This window comes from Oncorhynchus keta, chromosome 19 (assembly GCF_023373465.1).
Source record: "Oncorhynchus keta strain PuntledgeMale-10-30-2019 chromosome 19, Oket_V2, whole genome shotgun sequence".
Lineage (NCBI taxonomy): Eukaryota > Metazoa > Chordata > Actinopteri > Salmoniformes > Salmonidae > Oncorhynchus > Oncorhynchus keta.
In genome coordinates, this window is record NC_068439.1 from 10,058,646 (window position 1) to 10,083,672 (window position 25,027).

Below are 25,027 nucleotides of genomic sequence, written 5' to 3' on the forward strand. Positions count from 1 at the left end.
CCGTAATGGATAGAACTCTGAAACCAGAAGACGTGAGGACGCAGTCCAAACCTCACGAATGGTTAATAAATCTACAAAACCAAAGACTGGAAGTCGGGGGAACCACGGGAACATGTTTAAAGAGTTACTATTTTCTGAATTGAACTCTCTTCAGATATTTTCATATCGATAAGATATTCCTAGTTAATTCATGTTTACATGATTAGTTTAATCACGCAATCATTACACAGAGAATTAATTTGATAATATAACAGTCATCCCTTTAATAATCATCGTCAAGACACTACAGGAGGTAGAGGGGGGAAGGGGAACGGAAAGGTAGAGGAGGGTAGAAAGGGGAACAGAAAGGTAGAGGGGGAACGGAAAGGTAGAGGAGGGTAGAAAGGGGAACAGAAAGGTAGAGGGGGAACAGAAAGGTAGAGGAGGGTAGAGGGAGAACAGAAAGGTAGAGGGTAGAGGGGGTCAACCTTATGCTCTAATTAACTTGTGTCTCTTCAAAATAAAAGACAGGATTTCCAGCTCGCCCAGTGTTTCTGCGGGTGTGGTGGCAGCGGTGATTATGTCTGATTCGTTATGCCAGCCGGGGTCCTTGCTGCTCCTGTGTACTAATGGTGTGTGTGTGTGTGTGTGTGTGTGTGTGTGTGTGTGTGTGTGTGTGTGTGTGTGTGTGTGTGTGTGTGTGTGTGTGTGTGTGTGTGTGTGTGTGTGTGTGTGTGTGTGTGTGTGTGTGTGTGTGTGTGCGTGCGTGCGTGCGTGCGTGCGTGCGTGCGTGCGTGCGTGCGTGCGTGCGTGCGTGCGTGCGTGCGCGTGTGTTAGAGTCTCTCTGGGGTTTGTTCACCAGGCTCGGACGTGATTGATCTCATGTGTTCAATCACCTGGCAGTTGCTATGGCAGCAGGGGGGATAAACCAGGAAGAGAGTGTAAGGGAAGGAGGGAGGGAGGTGAGAGAGAGGGAGGGAGAAAGGGAGGGAGGTAAGAGGGAGAGGGAAAGAGGGAGGAAGGGAGGGAGGCAGGAAGGGAGGGAGGTAAGAGGGAGAGGGAAAGAGGGAGGCAGGAAGGGAGGGAGGTAAGAGGGAGAGGGAAAGAGGGAGGAAGGGAGGGAGGAAGGGAGGGAGGTAAGAGGGAGAGGGAAAAAGGGAGGACGGGAGGAAGGTGGGAAGTGAAGGAGGCACCTTGAGGTTCTTGACAGCTGGGGCGGGGTCGGTGAGGAAGCTTTGGCGAACACTGATCTCTATCCCAGCCTCCTTGGTCCTTGCCTCGAGATCATCCAGCGTCTGGAGGAGAGATAAGACATGAAAACTGCCATCAATCACTTCATTCAGATGCTTTTTGTTTAGTATTTTCAGTACAACATGTCTTGACAGAACAGACAGAAACACAGACAGACACACAGACAGAAACACAGACAGAAACACAGACAGACACACAGACAGAAACACAGACAGAAACACAGACAGACACACAGACAGAAACACAGACAGACAAACAGACAGAAACACAGACAGAAACACAGACCAGGGCTGGCTCCAGACATAAGCAGAACTCATTCGGGTTCTGAAGGTAATGTTGAGCGATAGAATAGTATGTGCAAGTACAAAAATTGAGTTTTGCATAAGCAAATGTTCTCTTGTTACGTCAGTCATTCAATTAGCCATGTCAGCTAACACTTGCTTTATTGCTAAATTAGTCCAGCTGTCTAAACTTGGAGCATCATGTCCGGATACCAGCCGGCCACACAGGGCTCGTGCCCAGGGCCCCTAACCTCCAGGGGGCCCCAATTTGATTTTGTAAGTGACTCTCACTCAGATATAATTTATATGGGATAAGTCATGGCAAAATGTGTAGAATTGCATGAAATCAACAGGTTGGTTGTCAGTCCCCAACCCCCTATAACTCTGAGTATGGGCATGCTATAACTCTGAGTATGAGCATGCTATAACTCTGAGTATAGGCATGCTATAACTCTGAGTATGGGCATGCTATAACTCTGAGTATGGGCATGCTATAACTCTGAGTATGGGCATGCTATAACTCTGAGTATGGGCATGCTATAACTCTGAGTATGGGCATGCTATAACTCTGAGTATAGGCATGCTATAACTCTGAGTATAGGCATGCTATAACTCTGAGTATAGGCATGCTATAACTCTGAGTATAGGCATGCTATAACTCTGAGTATGGGCATGCTATAACTCTGAGTATGGGCATGCTATAACTCTGAGTATAGGCATGCTATAACTCTGAGTATGGGCATGCTATAACTCTGAGTATAGGCATGCTATAACTCTGAGTATAGGCATGCTATAACTCTGAGTATAGGCATGCTATAACTCTGAGTATGGGCATGCTATAACTCTGAGTATAGGCATGCTATAACTCTGAGTATGGGCATGCTATAACTCTGAGTATGGGCATGCTATAACTCTGAGTATAGGCATGCTATAACTCTGAGTATAGGCATGCTATAACTCTGAGTATGGGCATGCTATAACTCTGAGTATGGGCATGCTATAACTCTGAGTATGGGCATGCTATAACTCTGAGTATAGGCATGCTATAACTCTGAGTATGGGCATGCCATTTTGATTCTCAGTTACATTGTTTTACAATTTTGCGACAAATATAAATTGTGTGAGCAATAATAGGACCAAAGTGTAGTTTACATTGCTAAAGGGAGGTATAAGTGGAGACCACCTCTTCCAGGACAATAGGAGACACCATATTACATTGTTTAAGGATATATCAGTGGAGACCACCTCTTACAGGGCAATAGGAGACACCATATTACATTGTTTAAGGGATATATCAGTGGAGACCACCTCTTACAGGACATTAGGAGACACCATATTACATTGTTTAAGGATGTATCAGTGGAGACCACCTCTTACAGGACAATAGGAGACACCATATTACATTGTTTAAGGGATGTATCAGTGGGGACCTCCTCTTACAGGACATTAGGAGACACCATATTACATTGTTTAATGGATATATCAGTGGAGACCACCTCTTACAGGGCAATAGGAGACACCATATTACATTGTTTAAGGATGTATTAGTGGAGACCACCTCTTCCAGGGCAATAGGAGACACCATATTACATTGTTTAAGGATGTATCAGTGGAGACCACCTCTTACAGGGCAATAGGAGACACCATATTACAATGTTTAAGGGATATATCAGTGGAGACCACCTCTTCCAGGACTATAGGAGACACCATATTACATTGTTTAAGGAATATATCAGTGGAGACCACCTCTTCCAGGACAATAGGAGACACCATATTTCTCTCTATACTCTGCCAGGGGGAGGAATAATTATGTCTAAACCAATTAAGGATGGGATGAAATGCTAAAGCCTGGAAATACAACCTCAAGTTTGGTACAGATTAGAGGCGGACCGATTAATTAGGGCCGATTTCAAGTTTTTACAACAATCGGAAATATTTATGGACACCGATTTGGCCAATTTAAAAAAATTGGCTATTTTTTTTACACCTTTATTTACCCTTTATTTAACCAGGCAAGTCAGTTAAGAACACATTCTTATTTTCAATGACGGCCTAGGAACAGTGGGTTAACTGCCTTGTTCAGGGTCAGAATGACAAATTTTACCTTGTCAGCTCGGGGATTCAATTTTGCAACATTTTATTTTTATTTTTTATTTCACCTTTATTTAACCAGGTAGGCTAGTTGAGAACAAGTTCTCATTTACAACTGCGACCTGGCCAAGATAAAGCATAGCAGTGTGAACAGACAACAACACAAAGTTACACATGGAGTAAACAATAAACAAGTTAATAACACAGAAGAAAAAAAAGAAAAAACCTTACAGTTAACTAGTCCAACGCTCTAACCACCTGATTACATTGCACTCCACGAGGAGCCTGCCTGTTACGCGAATGCAGTAAGAAACCAAGGTAAGTTGCTAGCTAGCATTAAACTTACCTTATAAAAAACAATCAGTCATAATCACTAGTTAACTACACATGGTTGATGATATTACTATACTACTATGATATTGAGTGTATGTAAACTTCTGACCCACTGGGAATGTGATGAAAGAAATAAAAGCTGAAATAAATAATTCTCTGTAATGGTCTGGGTGTAGCTGGTGCAGAGGAGTCAGGCGCAGGACAGCAGAGATAAGTAACACAAGTAAGTTACTCAAATATGCCAATAACATGTCGTAATACCGAGCAATATTCATAAAACAATCACACACAAAAACCATGGGGGAAACAGAGGGTTAAATAATGAACATGTAATTGGGGAATTGAAACCAGGTGTGTAAAACAAAGACAAAACAAATGGAAAATGAAAAGTGGATTGGCGATGGCTAGTAGACCGGTGACGCCAACCGCCGAATGCCGCCTAAACAAGGAGAGGGACCGACTTCGGCGGAAGTCGTGACATTCTCTCTATGACTATTCTGACATTTCACATTCTTAAAATGAAGTGGTGATCCTAACTGATCTAAAACAGGGACTTTTTACCAGGATTAATTGTCAGGGATTGTGAAAAACTAAGTTTAAATGTATTTGGCTAAGGTGTATGCAAACATCCGACTTCAACTGACACGGCTCTCGGAAATCACTAAAAATGCGGCTTCTGTTTTATACTAACAAGTGGTTGCCATGGTGAATAATCCAATAATAACTGGTATGACACGGCTCTCGGAACTCATTAAAAGGTACCACATGAAACTACATGAAAATACTTGCAGATCAATAACGTGTCCCTGTAGATCTAATTATATTTAGAGGATTGGAGGATTCTAAATTAATATCTAAGGGGCATTTTTCTGGTCTGTGATATTGATTTATAAATGCAAAACCTTACAGAGAATATCTAAGCAGCTGTTTTTTACTCATTTATTTTCTCTCCGGCGCCCGCATCACTCTCCGCCTCATGGCCTCAAACTGTACCACTTTGTTTCTCTCCGTCACCCACACGCAAATTAAACATTTGGATAATAAAGCATTTAAAGGCTGACATTGGTTGATTTTAATACTTCTGACAGCCGAAATTCTAACTCCACACATAACTTTTGGAAGGCATGGATTATTATAACCTACTGCAGGCCTAAAACCTATGGGTGTAACGTTCTGAATTCATGATCACATTGAAGATTGAGGCCTCTTAATGAGTCCCGAGAGCCGATCTGTTATCCAACAATTATTATTATAATTAACACTGCATTATAATTATATAAAAACTGCTTAGATATTCTCTGTAAGGTTCTACATTTCTAAATCAACATCACAGACCAGATTTGCCCATCCAAAGAAAAATGCCCCATAGATATTAATTTAGAATCCTCCAATCCTCTAAATATAATTAGATCTACAGGGACACGTTATTGATCTGCAAGTAGTATCATGTAGTTTCATGTAGTATCATGTAGTTTCATGTAGTTTCATGTAGTATCATGTAGTTTCATGTAGTTTCATGTAGTATCATGTAGTTTCATGTAGTTTCATGTAGTATCATGTAGTTTCATGTAGTATCATGTAGTTTCATGTAGTATCATGTAGTTTCATGTAGTTTCATGTAGTATCATGTAGTTTCATGTAGTTTCATGTAGTATCATGTAGTTTCATGTAGTTTCATGTAGTATCATGTAGTTTCATGTAGTATCATGTAGTATCATGTAGTTTCATGTAGTAGCCGCCTTTTAATGAGTTCCGAGAGCCGTGTCAAACCAGTTATTATTGGATGATTCCCCATGGCAACCACGTGTTAGTATAAAACAGAACGTCATGCGGGTTTTAATTTATTTTTCGAATTCAATAATATATTTCTACCACTCTAGATGCTGGAGGCATTTTGTTTTTCACACGTGTTAGCAGTCTGTGAATTCTGCAAACAATGTTTCCATGAATTGGCTATCAGCGGGACAACAGACTCGTCATACCTTTGCAAAAGGATAGTCTAATAGCTCATCTAGGTAAGGTGTGAAGAAAATCCCCCCAACTTGAATGTATTAAGTACACTAAAGTTTTACATTTCTAACTCCAAACCTAATGCAACTGCAAAATGTTGTACAGTATTTCTTCATCAACATCTTTATGCTTTCGTTAATAAAATAATGACAGAAATACTCTTTCAAAATGCAGATGTTTATTTCAACTTTCAGCAGGACAATAGGGAATATCACTGAATGACAGAGCGTGGGGACTGGTCTTGATAAATCAATCAGATTTTAGTTTTTTTCATGGAATAGAAATACCATAATATTAAACAAAGAAACGATTAAGCTACAGAAAGAGAAACATTATCTGAGGGCAGAGAGAGGGGCGGCAACTGATGCATTGGTCCAGAGCCAAGCGGTATTGGCGGAGAGTCACTCATCATTTGCGGAGAGTCAGGCGGAGAATGACCAGTAGAAGAGGGCAAGGAACGTGAAGGAGTCACAATCCATGCCAGGCACACCTGTGAGCTCTGGAAACAACATGTCCTTGACGGGCTATCAGCAAGACAATAGACTCTTGCCGAGTTTACGGACTTTAAATGTACAGTTTTAATGGACGTTTGCGAGGCATTATTATTGCCCATAATCATCTGTTGAGAAAATATGTGTTATGGCTTTTCAACCTCTGCCATATTGTGGATTCTGCTCTAATTATGTTGGTAACCAATGTATTATAGCAATAAGGCACCTCATTGGTTAGTGGTATATGGCCAATATACCACAGCTAAGGGCTGTATCCAGGCTATCTATTTAATATAACTTAGAGGGTTTTATTTAATGGAAGCTTCTCTAATGTCAAACATGTAACGTGTGGTGTACCGCAGGGTAGCTCTCTAGGCCCTCTACTCTTTTCTATTTTTACCAATGACCTGCCACTGGCATTAAACAAAGCATGTGTGTCCATATATGCTGATGATTCAACCATATACTCATCAGCAAACACAGCTAATGAAGTCACTGTAACCTTTAACAAAGAGTTGCAGTTTGTTTTGGAATGGGTGGCCAGCAATAAACTGATCCCGAACATCTCTAAAACTGTATTTGGTACAAATCATTCCCTAAGTTCTAGACCTCAGATGAATCTGGTAATGAATGGTGTTTCTGTTGAACAAGTTGAGGAGACTAAATTACTTGGTATCACCTTAGAATGTAAACGGTCATGGTCAAAACATATAGATTCAGTAGCTGTAAAGATGGGGGAGAGGTCTGTCCGTAATAAAGAGATGCTCTGCTTTTCTGACAACACACTCCACAAAGTCCTGCAGGCTCTAGTTTTATCTTATCCTGTTTATTGTCCAGACATATGGTCAAGTGCTGCAAATAAGGACCTAGTTAAGCTGCAGCTGGCCCATAACAGAGAGACACAGCTTGCTCTTCATTGTAATCAGAGGACTAATATTAATACTATGCAAGCCAGTATGTCCTGGCTAAGAGTTGAGGAAAGACTGACTGCGTCACTTCTTGTTTTTACAAGAAACATGAATGTTTCAGAAATTCCAAATTTTTTGCAGAGTCAACTTACACACACACTTACCCCAGGTTCAGAACACATTCCAGGAAACATACCCTATTATACAGAGCCATGAGTGCATGGAACTCCCTTCCATCTTATGTAACGCAAGTAAACACCTGGAAAACCTGTTTTTCAAAAAACAGATAAATCAGCACCTCACAACGCCTCTCCCCCATGTGACCTACTGGTTGTATGTACTGACATGTGACCTACTGGTTGTATGTACTGACATGTGACCTACTGGTTGTATGTACTGACATGTGACCTACTGGTTGTGTGTACTGACATGTGACCTACTGGTTGTATGTACTGACATGTGACCTACTGGTTGTATGTACTGACATGTGACCTACTGGTTGTGTGTACTGACATGTGACCTACTGGTTGTATGTACTGACATGTGACCTACTGGTTGTGTGTCTGTACTGACATGTGACCTACTGGTTGTATGTACTGACATGTGACCTACTGGTTGTGTGTCTGTACTGACATGTGACCTACTGGTTGTATGTACTGACATGTGACCTACTGGTTGTGTGTACTGACATGTGACCTACTGGTTGTGTGTACTGACATGTGACCTACTGGTTGTGTGTACTGACATGTGACCTACTGGTTGTGTGTACTGACATGTGACCTACTGGTTGTATGTACTGACATGTGACCTACTGGTTGTGTGTCTGTACTGACATGTGACCTACTGGTTGTATGTACTGACATGTGACCTACTGGTTGTGTGTACTGACATGTGACCTACTGGTTGTGTGTACTGACATGTGACCTACTGGTTGTGTGTATGTACTGACATGTGACCTACTGGTTGTGTGTATGTACTGACATGTGACCTACTGGTTGTGTGTATGTACTGACATGTGACCTACTGGTTGTGTGTATGTACTGACATGTGACCTACTGGTTGTATGTCTGTACTGACATGTGACCTACTGGTTGTGTGTGTGTACTGACATGTGACCTACTGGTTGTATGTACTGACATGTGACCTACTGGTTGTGTGTACTGACATGTGACCTACTGGTTGTGTGTATGTACTGACATGTGACCTACTGGTTGTGTGTATGTACTGACATGTGACCTACTGGTTGTATGTCTGTACTGACATGTGACCTACTGGTTGTATGTCTGTACTGACATGTGACCTACTGGTTGTGTGTACTGACATGTGACCTACTGGTTGTGTGTACTGACATGTGACCTACTGGTTGTGTGTACTGACATGTGACCTACTGGTTGTGTGTACTGACATGTGACCTACTGGTTGTGTGTACTGACATGTGACCTACTGGTTGTGTGTACTGACATGTGACCTACTGGTTGTGTGTCTGTACTGACATGTGACCTACTGGTTGTGTGTACTGACATGTGACCTACTGGTTGTGTGTACTGACATGTGACCTACTGGTTGTATGTACTGACATGTGACCTACTGGTTGTGTGTACTGACATGTGACCTACTGGTTGTATGTACTGACATGTGACCTACTGGTTGTGTGTACTGACATGTGACCTACTGGTTGTGTGTACTGACATGTGACCTACTGGTTGTATGTACTGACATGTGACCTACTGGTTGTGTGTACTGACATGTGACCTACTGGTTGTGTGTACTGACATGTGACCTACTGGTTGTATGTACTGACATGTGACCTACTGGTTGTATGTACTGACATGTGACCTACTGGTTGTGTGTACTGACATGTGACCTACTGGTTGTGTGTACTGACATGTGACCTACTGGTTGTGTGTACTGACATGTGACCTACTGGTTGTGTGTACTGACATGTGACCTACTGGTTGTGTGTACTGACATGTGACCTACTGGTTGTGTGTACTGACATGTGACCTACTGGTTGTGTGTACTGACATGTGACCTACTGGTTGTGTGTACTGACATGTGACCTACTGGTTGTGTGTACTGACATGTGACCTACTGGTTGTGTGTACTGACATGTGACCTACTGGTTGTATGTACTGACATGTGACCTACTGGTTGTGTGTACTGACATGTGACCTACTGGTTGTGTGTACTGACATGTGACCTACTTGTTGTCTGTACTGACATGTGACCTACTGGTTGTGTGTACTGACATGTGACCTACTGGTTGTGTGTACTGACATGTGACCTACTTGTTGTCTGTACTGACATGTGACCTACTGGTTGTGTGTACTGACATGTGACCTACTGGTTGTATGTACTGACATGTGACCTACTGGTTGTGTGTACTGACATGTGACCTACTTGTTGTCTGTACTGACATGTGACCTACTGGTTGTGTGTACTGACATGTGACCTACTGGTTGTGTGTATGTACTGACATGTGACCTACTGGTTGTGTGTACTGACATGTGACCTACTGGTTGTGTGTACTGACATGTGACCTACTGGTTGTGTGTACTGACATGTGACCTACTGGTTGTGTGTACTGACATGTGACCTACTTGTTGTGTGTACTGACATGTGACCTACTGGTTGTGTGTACTGACATGTGACCTACTGGTTGTATGTATGTACTGACATGTGACCTACTGGTTGTGTGTACTGACATGTGACCTACTGGTTGTATGTGTGTACTGACATGTGACCTACTGGTTGTATGTATGTACTGACATGTGACCTACTGGTTGTATGTATGTACTGACATGTGACCTACTGGTTGTGTGTACTGACATGTGACCTACTGGTTGTATGTATGTACTGACATGTGACCTACTGGTTGTGTGTACTGACATGTGACCTACTTGTTGTGTGTACTGACATGTGACCTACTGGTTGTGTGTACTGACATGTGACCTACTGGTTGTATGTATGTACTGACATGTGACCTACTGGTTGTGTGTACTGACATGTGACCTACTGGTTGTGTGTACTGACATGTGACCTACTGGTTGTATGTACTGACATGTGACCTACTTGTTGTGTGTACTGACATGTGACCTACTGGTTGTGTGTACTGACATGTGACCTACTGGTTGTATGTACTGACATGTGACCTACTGGTTGTGTGTACTGACATGTGACCTACTGGTTGTATGTACTGACATGTGACCTACTGGTTGTGTGTATGTACTGACATGTGACCTACTGGTTGTGTGTACTGACATGTGACCTACTGGTTGTGTGTACTGACATGTGACCTACTGGTTGTGTGTACTGACATGTGACCTACTGGTTGTGTGTACTGACATGTGACCTACTGGTTGTGTGTACTGACATGTGACCTACTGGTTGTGTGTACTGACATGTGACCTACTGGTTGTGTGTACTGACATGTGACCTACTGGTTGTGTGTACTGACATGTGACCTACTGGTTGTGTGTACTGACATGTGACCTACTGGTTGTATGTACTGACATGTGACCTACTGGTTGTGTGTACTGACATGTGACCTACTGGTTGTGTGTACTGACATGTGACCTACTGGTTGTGTGTACTGACATGTGACCTACTGGTTGTGTGTACTGACATGTGACCTACTGGTTGTGTGTACTGACATGTGACCTACTGGTTGTGTGTACTGACATGTGACCTACTGGTTGTATGTACTGACATGTGACCTACTGGTTGTGTGTACTGACATGTGACCTACTGGTTGTGTGTACTGACATGTGACCTACTTGTTGTCTGTACTGACATGTGACCTACTGGTTGTGTGTACTGACATGTGACCTACTGGTTGTGTGTACTGACATGTGACCTACTTGTTGTCTGTACTGACATGTGACCTACTGGTTGTGTGTACTGACATGTGACCTACTGGTTGTATGTATGTACTGACATGTGACCTACTGGTTGTGTGTACTGACATGTGACCTACTGGTTGTATGTGTGTACTGACATGTGACCTACTGGTTGTATGTATGTACTGACATGTGACCTACTGGTTGTATGTATGTACTGACATGTGACCTACTGGTTGTGTGTACTGACATGTGACCTACTTGTTGTCTGTACTGACATGTGACCTACTGGTTGTGTGTACTGACATGTGACCTACTGGTTGTGTGTATGTACTGACATGTGACCTACTGGTTGTGTGTACTGACATGTGACCTACTGGTTGTGTGTACTGACATGTGACCTACTGGTTGTGTGTACTGACATGTGACCTACTGGTTGTGTGTACTGACATGTGACCTACTTGTTGTGTGTACTGACATGTGACCTACTGGTTGTGTGTACTGACATGTGACCTACTGGTTGTATGTATGTACTGACATGTGACCTACTGGTTGTGTGTACTGACATGTGACCTACTGGTTGTATGTGTGTACTGACATGTGACCTACTGGTTGTATGTATGTACTGACATGTGACCTACTGGTTGTATGTATGTACTGACATGTGACCTACTGGTTGTGTGTACTGACATGTGACCTACTGGTTGTATGTATGTACTGACATGTGACCTACTGGTTGTGTGTACTGACATGTGACCTACTTGTTGTGTGTACTGACATGTGACCTACTGGTTGTGTGTACTGACATGTGACCTACTGGTTGTATGTATGTACTGACATGTGACCTACTGGTTGTGTGTACTGACATGTGACCTACTGGTTGTGTGTACTGACATGTGACCTACTGGTTGTATGTACTGACATGTGACCTACTTGTTGTGTGTACTGACATGTGACCTACTGGTTGTGTGTACTGACATGTGACCTACTGGTTGTATGTACTGACATGTGACCTACTGGTTGTGTGTACTGACATGTGACCTACTGGTTGTATGTACTGACATGTGACCTACTGGTTGTGTGTATGTACTGACATGTGACCTACTGGTTGTGTGTACTGACATGTGACCTACTGGTTGTGTGTACTGACATGTGACCTACTGGTTGTGTGTACTGACATGTGACCTACTGGTTGTGTGTACTGACATGTGACCTACTGGTTGTGTGTACTGACATGTGACCTACTGGTTGTGTGTACTGACATGTGACCTACTGGTTGTGTGTACTGACATGTGACCTACTGGTTGTATGTACTGACATGTGACCTACTGGTTGTGTGTACTGACATGTGACCTACTGGTTGTGTGTACTGACATGTGACCTACTGGTTGTGTGTACTGACATGTGACCTACTGGTTGTGTGTACTGACATGTGACCTACTGGTTGTGTGTACTGACATGTGACCTACTGGTTGTATGTACTGACATGTGACCTACTGGTTGTATGTACTGACATGTGACCTACTGGTTGTGTGTATGTACTGACATGTGACCTACTGGTTGTGTGTACTGACATGTGACCTACTGGTTGTATGTACTGACATGTGACCTACTGGTTGTATGTACTGACATGTGACCTACTGGTTGTGTGTACTGACATGTGACCTACTGGTTGTGTGTACTGACATGTGACCTACTGGTTGTGTGTACTGACATGTGACCTACTGGTTGTATGTACTGACATGTGACCTACTGGTTGTATGTACTGACATGTGACCTACTGGTTGTATGTACTGACATGTGACCTACTGGTTGTATGTACTGACATGTGACCTACTGGTTGTGTGTACTGACATGTGACCTACTGGTTGTATGTACTGACATGTGACCTACTGGTTGTATGTACTGACATGTGACCTACTGGTTGTATGTACTGACATGTGACCTACTGGTTGTGTGTATGTACTGACATGTGACCTACTGGTTGTATGTACTGACATGTGACCTACTGGTTGTGTGTACTGACATGTGACCTACTGGTTGTGTGTACTGACATGTGACCTACTGGTTGTGTGTACTGACATGTGACCTACTGGTTGTATGTACTGACATGTGACCTACTGGTTGTGTGTCTGTACTGACATGTGACCTACTGGTTGTGTGTACTGACATGTGACCTACTGGTTGTCTGTACTGACATGTGACCTACTGGTTGTGTGTACTGACATGTGACCTACTGGTTGTCTGTACTGACATGTGACCTACTGGTTGTATGTACTGACATGTGACCTACTGGTGTGTATGTACTGACATGTGACCTACTGGTTGTATGTATGTACTGACATGTGACCTACTGGTTGTGTGTACTGACATGTGACCTACTGGTTGTATGTACTGACATGTGACCTACTGGTTGTGTGTCTGTACTGACATGTGACCTACTGGTTGTGTGTACTGACATGTGACCTACTGGTTGTCTGTACTGACATGTGACCTACTGGTTGTGTGTACTGACATGTGACCTACTGGTTGTGTGTACTGACATGTGACCTACTGGTTGTATGTACTGACATGTGACCTACTGGTTGTGTGTACTGACATGTGACCTACTGGTTGTGTGTACTGACATGTGACCTACTGGTTGTGTGTACTGACATGTGACCTACTGGTTGTATGTATGTACTGACATGTGACCTACTGGTTGTGTGTACTGACATGTGACCTACTGGTTGTGTGTACTGACATGTGACCTACTGGTTGTATGTACTGACATGTGACCTACTTGTTGTGTGTACTGACATGTGACCTACTGGTTGTGTGTACTGACATGTGACCTACTGGTTGTATGTACTGACATGTGACCTACTGGTTGTGTGTACTGACATGTGACCTACTGGTTGTATGTACTGACATGTGACCTACTGGTTGTGTGTATGTACTGACATGTGACCTACTGGTTGTGTGTACTGACATGTGACCTACTGGTTGTGTGTACTGACATGTGACCTACTGGTTGTGTGTACTGACATGTGACCTACTGGTTGTGTGTACTGACATGTGACCTACTGGTTGTGTGTACTGACATGTGACCTACTGGTTGTGTGTACTGACATGTGACCTACTGGTTGTGTGTACTGACATGTGACCTACTGGTTGTGTGTACTGACATGTGACCTACTGGTTGTGTGTACTGACATGTGACCTACTGGTTGTATGTACTGACATGTGACCTACTGGTTGTGTGTACTGACATGTGACCTACTGGTTGTGTGTACTGACATGTGACCTACTGGTTGTGTGTACTGACATGTGACCTACTGGTTGTGTGTACTGACATGTGACCTACTGGTTGTGTGTACTGACATGTGACCTACTGGTTGTGTGTACTGACATGTGACCTACTGGTTGTATGTACTGACATGTGACCTACTGGTTGTGTGTACTGACATGTGACCTACTGGTTGTGTGTACTGACATGTGACCTACTTGTTGTCTGTACTGACATGTGACCTACTGGTTGTGTGTACTGACATGTGACCTACTGGTTGTGTGTACTGACATGTGACTACTTGTTGTCTGTACTGACATGTGACCTACTGGTTGTGTGTACTGACATGTGACCTACTGGTTGTATGTATGTACTGACATGTGACCTACTGGTTGTGTGTACTGACATGTGACCTACTGGTTGTATGTGTGTACTGACATGTGACCTACTGGTTGTATGTATGTACTGACATGTGACCTACTGGTTGTATGTATGTACTGACATGTGACCTACTGGTTGTGTGTACTGACATGTGACCTACTTGTTGTCTGTACTGACATGTGACCTACTGGTTGTGTGTACTGACATGTGACCTACTGGTTGTGTGTATGTACTGACATGTGACCTACTGGTTGTGTGTACTGACATGTGACCTACTGGTTGTGTGTACTGACATGTGACCTACTGGTTGTGTGTACTGACATGTGACCTACTGGTTGTGTGTACTGACATGTGACCTACTTGTTGTGTGTACTGACATGTGACCTACTGGTTGTGTGTACTGACATGTGACCTACTGGTTGTATGTATGTACTGACATGTGACCTACTGGTTGTGTGTACTGACATGTGACCTACTGGTTGTATGTGTGTACTGACATGTGACCTACTGGTTGTATGTATGTACTGACATGTGACCTACTGGTTGTATGTATGTACTGACATGTGACCTACTGGTTGTGTGTACTGACATGTGACCTACTGGTTGTATGTATGTACTGACATGTGACCTACTGGTTGTGTGTACTGACATGTGACCTACTTGTTGTGTGTACTGACATGTGACCTACTGGTTGTGTGTACTGACATGTGACCTACTGGTTGTATGTATGTACTGACATGTGACCTACTGGTTGTGTGTACTGACATGTGACCTACTGGTTGTGTGTACTGACATGTGACCTACTGGTTGTATGTACTGACATGTGACCTACTTGTTGTGTGTACTGACATGTGACCTACTGGTTGTGTGTACTGACATGTGACCTACTGGTTGTATGTACTGACATGTGACCTACTGGTTGTGTGTACTGACATGTGACCTACTGGTTGTATGTACTGACATGTGACCTACTGGTTGTGTGTATGTACTGACATGTGACCTACTGGTTGTGTGTACTGACATGTGACCTACTGGTTGTGTGTACTGACATGTGACCTACTGGTTGTGTGTACTGACATGTGACCTACTGGTTGTGTGTACTGACATGTGACCTACTGGTTGTGTGTACTGACATGTGACCTACTGGTTGTGTGTACTGACATGTGACCTACTGGTTGTGTGTACTGACATGTGACCTACTGGTTGTATGTACTGACATGTGACCTACTGGTTGTGTGTACTGACATGTGACCTACTGGTTGTGTGTACTGACATGTGACCTACTGGTTGTGTGTACTGACATGTGACCTACTGGTTGTGTGTACTGACATGTGACCTACTGGTTGTGTGTACTGACATGTGACCTACTGGTTGTATGTACTGACATGTGACCTACTGGTTGTATGTACTGACATGTGACCTACTGGTTGTGTGTATGTACTGACATGTGACCTACTGGTTGTGTGTACTGACATGTGACCTACTGGTTGTATGTACTGACATGTGACCTACTGGTTGTATGTACTGACATGTGACCTACTGGTTGTGTGTACTGACATGTGACCTACTGGTTGTGTGTACTGACATGTGACCTACTGGTTGTGTGTACTGACATGTGACCTACTGGTTGTATGTACTGACATGTGACCTACTGGTTGTATGTACTGACATGTGACCTACTGGTTGTATGTACTGACATGTGACCTACTGGTTGTGTGTATGTACTGACATGTGACCTACTGGTTGTGTGTACTGACATGTGACCTACTGGTTGTATGTACTGACATGTGACCTACTGGTTGTATGTACTGACATGTGACCTACTGGTTGTATGTACTGACATGTGACCTACTGGTTGTGTGTATGTACTGACATGTGACCTACTGGTTGTATGTACTGACATGTGACCTACTGGTTGTGTGTACTGACATGTGACCTACTGGTTGTGTGTACTGACATGTGACCTACTGGTTGTGTGTACTGACATGTGACCTACTGGTTGTATGTACTGACATGTGACCTACTGGTTGTGTGTCTGTACTGACATGTGACCTACTGGTTGTGTGTACTGACATGTGACCTACTGGTTGTCTGTACTGACATGTGACCTACTGGTTGTGTGTACTGACATGTGACCTACTGGTTGTCTGTACTGACATGTGACCTACTGGTTGTATGTACTGACATGTGACCTACTTGTTGTGTGTATGTACTGACATGTGACCTACTGGTTGTATGTATGTACTGACATGTGACCTACTGGTTGTGTGTATGTACTGACATGTGACCTACTGGTTGTCTGTACTGACATGTGACCTACTGGTTGTATGTACTGACATGTGACCTACTGGTTGTCTGTACTGACATGTGACCTACTGGTTGTATGTACTGACATGTGACCTACTGGTTGTATGTACTGACATGTGACCTACTGGTTGTATGTACTGACATGTGACCTACTGGTTGTATGTACTGACATGTGACCTACTTGTTGTGTGTATGTACTGACATGTGACCTACTGGTTGTATGTATGTACTGACATGTGACCTACTGGTTGTGTGTATGTACTGACATGTGACCTACTGGTTGTGTGTATGTACTGACATGTGACCTACTGGTTGTGTGTACTGACATGTGACCTACTTGTTGTGTGTATGTACTGACATGTGACCTACTGGTTGTGTGTACTGACATGTGACCTACTGGTTGTGTGTACTGACATGTGACCTACTGGTTGTATGTACTGACATGTGACCTACTGGTTGTGTGTACTGACATGTGACCTACTGGTTGTATGTACTGACATGTGACCTACTGGTTGTATGTACTGACATGTGACCTACTTGTTGTGTGTATGTACTGACATGTGACCTACTGGTTGTATGTACTGACATGTGACCTACTGGTTGTGTGTACTGACATGTGACCTACTGGTTGTATGTACTGACATGTGACCTACTGGTTGTGTGTACTGACATGTGACCTACTGGTTGTGTGTACTGACATGTGACCTACTGGTTGTATGTACTGACATGTGACCTACTGGTTGTATGTACTGACATGTGACCTACTGGTTGTGTGTATGTACTGACATGTGACCTACTGGTTGTGTGTACTGACATGTGACCTACTGGTTGTGTGTATGTACTGACATGTGACCTACTTGTTGTGTGTATGTACTGACATGTGACCTACTGGTTGTGTGTATGTACTGACATGTGACCTACTGGTTGTATGTATGTACTGACATGTGACCTACTGGTTGTATGTACTGACATGTGACCTACTGGTTGTGTGTACTGACATGTGACCTACTGGTTGTGTGTATGTACTGACATGTGACCTACTGGTTGTGTGTCTGTACTGACATGTGACCTACTGGTTGTGTGTACTGACATGTGACCTACCTGTTGTGTGTACTGACATGTGACCTACTGGTTGTGTGTATGTACTGACAGGTGACCTACTGGTTGTGTGTACTGACATGTGACCTACTGGTTGTGTGTCTGTATTGACATGTGACCTACTGGTTGTGTGTATGTACTGACATGTGACCTACTGGTTGTGTGTATGTACTGACATGTATGTTGTGTGTGTGTACTGACATGTATGTTGTGTGTGTGTACTGACATGTATGTTGTGTGTATGTACTGACATGTATGTTGTGTGTATGTACTGACATGTGACCTACTGGTTGTGTGTATGTACTGACATGTATGTTGTGTGTGTGTACTGACATGTATGTTGTGTGTGTGTACTGACATGTATGTTGTGTGTATGTACTGACATGTATGTTGTGTGTATGTACTGACATGTGACCTACTGGTTGTGTGTATGTACTGACATGTATGTTGTGTGTGTGTACTGACATGTATGTTGTGTGTGTGTACTGACATGTATGTTGTGTGTATGTACTGACATGTATGTTGTGTGTATGTACTGACATGTATGTTGTGTGTGTGTACTGACATGTATGTTGTGTGTATGTACTGACATGTATGTTGTGTGTATGTACTGACATGTATGTTGTGTGTATGTACTGACATGTGACCTACTGGTTGTGTGTATGTACTGACATGTGACCTACTGGTTGTGTGTATGTACTGACATGTATGTTGTGTGTATGTACTGACAGGTATGTGTAACTGATAGATACACACACTACATGTTCATGTTAGTATTTTGTCTGTAATGTATTGTTGGTGATGTGTCAGACCCCCAGTAAGACTACCTGTCTCTGATAAATACACACACTACATGTTCATGTTAAATGTGTGTAAATTGAAGACTACCATTGGCGTCGGCTAATGGGAATCCTAATAAATCTAATCAAAATTTTTACAAAATCCTTAAAGGAGCAAAGTGTGATTCTTGGAGCATTGCTCTATCAATATGAAATGCTAGAATAGCAAAACAGCTGGAACATTCGAATGGACAATTTAAGTCTTTCCAGATCCAAGAGAGAATAACTAGCGTTGCTATTGTTTTTCCAGAAACAAATGTTATATTATTGATTTAATTGTTATCTTTAATGTTAATACAGCCCATGGATGTGTAAACAAAAAACAGGACCCGCAGGTAAACTTACACCCCCCCCCTTCCCTGTCCCCTTCTTCTATCAGTCTTGATGAGTTAGGGTGGGTATCTATCAGTCTTGATGAGTTAGGGTGGGTATCTATCAGTCTTGATGAGTTACGGTGGGGATCTATCAGTCTTGATGAGTTAGGGTGGGTATCTATGAGTCTTGATGAGTTAGGGTGGGGTCTATCAGTCTTGATGAGTTAGGGTGGGGATCTTTCAGTCTTGATGAGTTAGGGTGGGGATCTATCAGTCTTGATGAGTTAGGGTGGGGCTCTATCAGTCTTGATGAGTTAGGGTGGGTATCTATGAGTCTTGATGAGTTAGGGTGGGGATCTATCAGTCTTGATGAGTTAGGGTGGGGATCTATCAGTCTTGATGAGTTAGGGTGGCTATCTATCAGTCTTGATTAGTTAGGGTGGGTATCTATCAGTCTTGATGAGTTAGGGTGGGGATCTATCAGTCTTGATGAGTTAGGGTGGGTATCTATGAGTCTTGATGAGTTAGGGTGGATATCTATGAGTCTTGATGAGTTAGGGTGGGTATCTATCAGTCTTGATGAGTTAAGGTGGATATCTATGAGTCTTGATGAGTTAGGGTGGGTATCTATCAGTCTTACTGAGTTAGGGTGGATATCTATGAGTCTTGATGAGTTAGGGTGGGTATCTATGAGTCTTGATGAGTTAGGGTGGATATCTATGAGTCTTGATGAGTTAGGGTGGATATCTATGAGTCTTGATGAGTTAGGGTGGGTATCTATCAGTCTTACTGAGTTACGGTGGATATCTATGAGTCTTGATGAGTTAGGGTGGGTATCTATCAGTCTTACTGAGTTAGGGTGGATATCTATGAGTCTTGATGAGTTAGGGTGGGTATCTATCAGTCTTACTGAGTTAGGGTGGATATCTATGAGTCTTGATGAGTTAGGGTGGGTATCTATCAGTCTTACTGAGTTAGGGTGGATATCTATGAGTCTTGATGAGTTAGGGTGGGTATCTATCAGTCTTGATGAGTTAGGGTGGATATCTATGAGTCTTGATGAGTTAGGGTGGGTATCTATCAGTCTTGATGAGTTAGGGTGGATATCTATGAGTCTTGATGAGTTAGGGTGGGTATCTATGAGTCTTGATGAGTTAGGGTGGATATCTATGAGTCTTGATGAGTTAGGGTGGATATCTATGAGTCTTGATGAGTTAGGGTGGGTATCTATCAGTCTTACTGAGTTACGGTGGATATCTATGAGTCTTGATGAGTTAGGGTGGGTATCTATCAGTCTTACTGAGTTAGGGTGGATATCTATGAGTCTTGATGAGTTAGGGTGGGTATCTATCAGTCTTACTGAGTTAGGGTGGATATCTATGAGTCTTGATGAGTTAGGGTGGGTATCTATCAGTCTTACTGAGTTAGGGTGGATATCTATGAGTCTTGATGAGTTAGGGTGGGTATCTATCAGTCTTGATGAGTTAGGGTGGATATCTATGAGTCTTGATGAGTTAGGGTGGGTAGTGAAGAGAAATTAAAAGCGTAAACATAACAACAGATACAGTGGGGCAAAAAAGTATTTAGTCACACACCAATTGTGCAAGTTCTCCCACTTATATATTAAAAAGATGAGAGAGGCCTGTAATTTTCATCATAGCTACACTTCAACTATGACAGACAAAATTAGAAAATAATCCACAAAATCACATTGTAGGATTTTTTATGAATTTATTTGCAAATTATGGTGGAAAATAAGTATTTGGTCAATGACAAAAGTTTATCTCAATACTTAGTTAAATACCCTTTGTTGGCAATGACAAAGGTCAAACGTTTTCTGTAAGTCTTCACAAGGTTTTCACACACTGTTGCTGGTATTTCGGCCCCCTTATTGCTATTATACACTGGTTACCAACATAATTAGAGCAGTAAAAATAAATGTTTGTCATACCCGTGGTATACGGTCTTATATACCACGGCTGTCAGCCAATCAGCATTCAGGGCTCGAACCACACAGTTTTATAATCTAGATCATAACCATCATTAATCATGGCCTGTAGGCCAAGTCCTCCCTGGGAGACACATTCAATAGCCTGGCCTAAATGGTATTGTGTCGTAGCCCAAATTAATCTGACCATCTCTCCTTAGCAGTAGCGAACAAACAAAAAACAGTAGGGGAATAGCTTCCAATTTATATAGCCATATTTTCCCATGTAGGAATTCAATGCTCTGGAGCCCCACCAGGAAGCAGCCTCAGTCTGTGTGACATTATTCGTTAATTGGTGTGGTATCATCACTGTTTAATATCCTGGACCATAGGCAGTATAATATTAACAAAGTCCAATACTCAGCAATAATAGTAATAATGTCCTTGTAACCACTTCAAGGGGGGTGTCCTCCTCATTGGCTTATGCTGAGGGCAGCATTATAGCCATAGGCTAGGCTGTGTTACTGTGCATATCTGAATATTGTGCCAGTCATTATGGGGCTCCATCTGTCGACTCGTCAGGGATTCTGGGAAATGTGATTCTGGAAAATGTCTTGAGCTTTATTGGGAGCATTGTGTTCTGAAAGATCAAGATTAGTTTTTTTTCCCGGGTGGATGAAATCGCATCTCAGATTTTGCTGGTGTAGCTGGGATCTCACCTCCATTGTAGGGTTAGGGTTAGGGGTTAGGTTTAGGGTTAGGAATTAGGGTTAGGGTTAGGGGTTAGGGGTTAGGGTTAGGGGTTAGGGTTAGGGTTAGGGGTTAGGGTTAGGGTTAGGAATTAGGGTTAGGGGTTAGGGGTTAGGGTTAGGGTTAGCCCTCTGTTTTAGCAGTTTGGCATTCAGATCTGGGGAGATGCTGAGCCTCTTCTCCTCATAGGTCAGAGCCCCCCGAGTCCACTGCAAGGGTTAGGGGTTAGGGGTTAGGGGTTAGGGTTAGCCCTCTGTTTTAGCAGTTTGTTTAACTCTTCTCCTCATAGGTCAGAGCCCCCCCGAGTCCACTGCAAGGCGAACAATTTGCCATTTCACTTCAAACGAGAGCCCTTCCCGGAGAAGACCCGCGCAAATGTGCAATGTTAATCAGAAACATGGGACCCAGCTTCTCCTGCCTCGTATTTCTCATAGAAAATATTGCTCATGAAACAAAGTTGGGTTTTCCCGCCACCCCCACGGAAGTTTGAAGTCCTTTTGGCACGTTGAATTTACCGGAATGATTCTCAAGTGATTCTGTTTTCTTTTTAAGGAGATCGATTTGCCCCTTTATTTTTCTAACTTAGCTCGCGCTGCTTCCAGGTCACGGAGTCGCACCTCTTTCCCATTGGCTATCGGTGGAACTGTTGTCGGGGAGTTGAGAGCCGTCATGTTACCACAGGTGAACCAGAGGGGGGGGGGCAGATTATTCTATCCTCGGGAGACAATTAGACCTGCTCATTTTTTTTTATTCTTATCATACAATCAATGTCCCACATTTTAATATGATGTTTACTATTGACCTTTAAAAATAAAAAAATAAAAAATCAACTCTGTTAATTAATAGTTATTTTGCAAAAGAAAGCTACGAAGAGGCCCCGAGTTTTCAATGCATGTCACCGGAACAGGAAGGCTCATGTTTCATCAAAGTCCATAAAACTTGAGTCTAGAGCAGCCTGAGTTAGGAAGGGTTTTGATGGAGTGATTAGCCCCACAGACTCTGGACCACAGAAGAAGAAAACCATTCTGACGTGGCTATGAATGCCATCTCAACCCTCCCGCTCTGTTTTCCTCTGTATCTGTCTCCCCTCTACATTCAGACTCTCACTGTCTATAAAACAGTAAAAAAACAAACAAACAAACAAAAATGTAAATGTTAAAGATGCCTGTCACTCACCGAGGTGAAAACTTCCGTAGTCTGCTGGATGGTGGCGATCTTCGTCCATTTCCACTTCTGAAAGAGCTGAACCCTGGTGGGGTTGTGGAGGGTGGCAGACGGGTGGGTACGGAAGAACGTCGGGAAGCGCTGACGGTTGGAGAGAGCTGGAGAACTGGAGCCGTAGGATAACTGAGGAGAGAAGAGAGAAGGAGAGGAGGACAGGAGGAGAGGAGGACAGGAGGAGAGGAGGACAGGAGGAGAGGAGGAGAGGAGGAGAGGAGGACAGGAGGAGAGGAGGACAGGAGGAGAGGAGGAGAGGAGGACAGGAGGAGAGGAGGAGAGAGGAGGAGAGGAGGAGAGGAGGAGAGGAGGACAGGAGGAGAGGAGGACAGGGGGAGAGGAGGACAGGAGGAGAGGAGGACAGGAGGAGAGGAGGAGAGGAGATAGAAAAGTGTTAGGGTGTCCTCATCATGAAAAAATTTGACAGAAAAGACAGAAGAGACAGAGGAAAAAGAACAAACCAAAGAATAAGACAAAACGAGAAAACAGTAAATTAGGTCCTGATTGAATATCCCTCCGCCAAAGCCCAGTAAATTAGGTCCTGATAGAATATCCCTCAGCCAAAGCCCAGTAAATTAGGTCCTGATAGAATATCCCTCAGCCAAAGCCCAGTAAATTAGGTCCTGATAGAATATCCCTCAGCCATATCCCAGTAAATTAGGTCCTGATAGAATATCCCTCCGCCATATCCCAGTAAATTAGGTCCTGATCGAATATCCCTCAGCCATATCCCAGTAAATTAGGTCCTGATTGAATATCCCTCAGCCATATCCCAGTAAATTAGGTCCTGATTGAATATCCCTCAGCCAAAGCCCAGTAAATTAGGTCCTGATAGAATATCCCTCAGCCATATCCCAGTAAATTAGGTCCTGATGAATATCCCTCAGCCAAAGCCCAGTAAATTAGGTCCTGATCGAATATCCCTCAGCCAAATCCCAGTAAATTAGGTCCTGATCGAATATCCCTCCGCCATATCCCAGTAAATTAGGTCCTGATTGAATATCCCTCAGCCATATCCCAGTAAATTAGGTCCTGATAGAATATCCCTCAGCCATATCCCAGTAAATTAGGTCCTGATAGAATATCCCTCCGCCATATCCCAGTAAATTAGGTCCTGATCGAATATCCCTCAGCCACATCCCAGTAAATTAGGTCCTGATTGAATATCCCTCCGCCATATCCCAGTAAATTAGGTCCTGATTGAATATCCCTCAGCCAAAGCCCAGTAAATTAGGTCCTGATCGAATATCCCTCCGCCATATCCCAGTAAATTAGGTCCTGATAGAATATCCCTCCGCCATATCCCAGTAAATTAGGTCCTGATCGAATATCCCTCAGCCACATCCCAGTAAATTAGGTCCTGATAGAATATCCCTCAGCCATATCCCAGTAAATTAGGTCCTGATTGAATATCCCTCAGCCAAAGCCCAGTAAATTAGGTCCTGATCGAATATCCCTCCGCCATATCCCAGTAAATTAGGTCCTGATTGAATATCCCTCAGCCATATCCCAGTAAATTAGGTCCTGATAGAATATCCCTCAGCCATATCCCAGTAAATTAGGTCCTGATTGAATATCCCTCAGCCATATCCCAGTAAATTAGGTCCTGATAGAATATCCCTCAGCAAAAGCCCAGTAAATTAGGTCCTGATAGAATATCCCTCAGCCAAAGCCCAGTAAATTAGGTCCTGATAGAATATCCCTCAGCCATATCCCAGTAAATTAGGTCCTGATTGAATATC

The 25,027-nt window shown here is 43.1% G+C and overlaps 1 protein-coding gene across 3 annotated transcripts in view; it reads right to left on the reverse strand.

Annotated features, from left to right (window-relative positions):
- The window catches only part of LOC118397627 (gamma-aminobutyric acid type B receptor subunit 1-like), a 301,998-nt gene that overhangs the window by 134,435 nt on the left and 142,536 nt on the right, over positions 1-25,027 (reverse strand). For all 3 annotated transcript variants that reach the window (XR_008070123.1, XM_052469313.1, XM_052469312.1), the window contains exons 9-10: positions 23,244-23,414; positions 1,173-1,274 (exon numbers count right to left, since the gene is read on the reverse strand). Coding sequence is in view for 2 of the 3 variants with exons in the window: in XM_052469313.1 (XP_052325273.1) it covers positions 1,173-1,274; positions 23,244-23,414 (273 nt within the window). In the remaining variant the exon portion in view is untranslated. The remainder of the gene's footprint in view (positions 1-1,172; positions 1,275-23,243; positions 23,415-25,027) is intronic.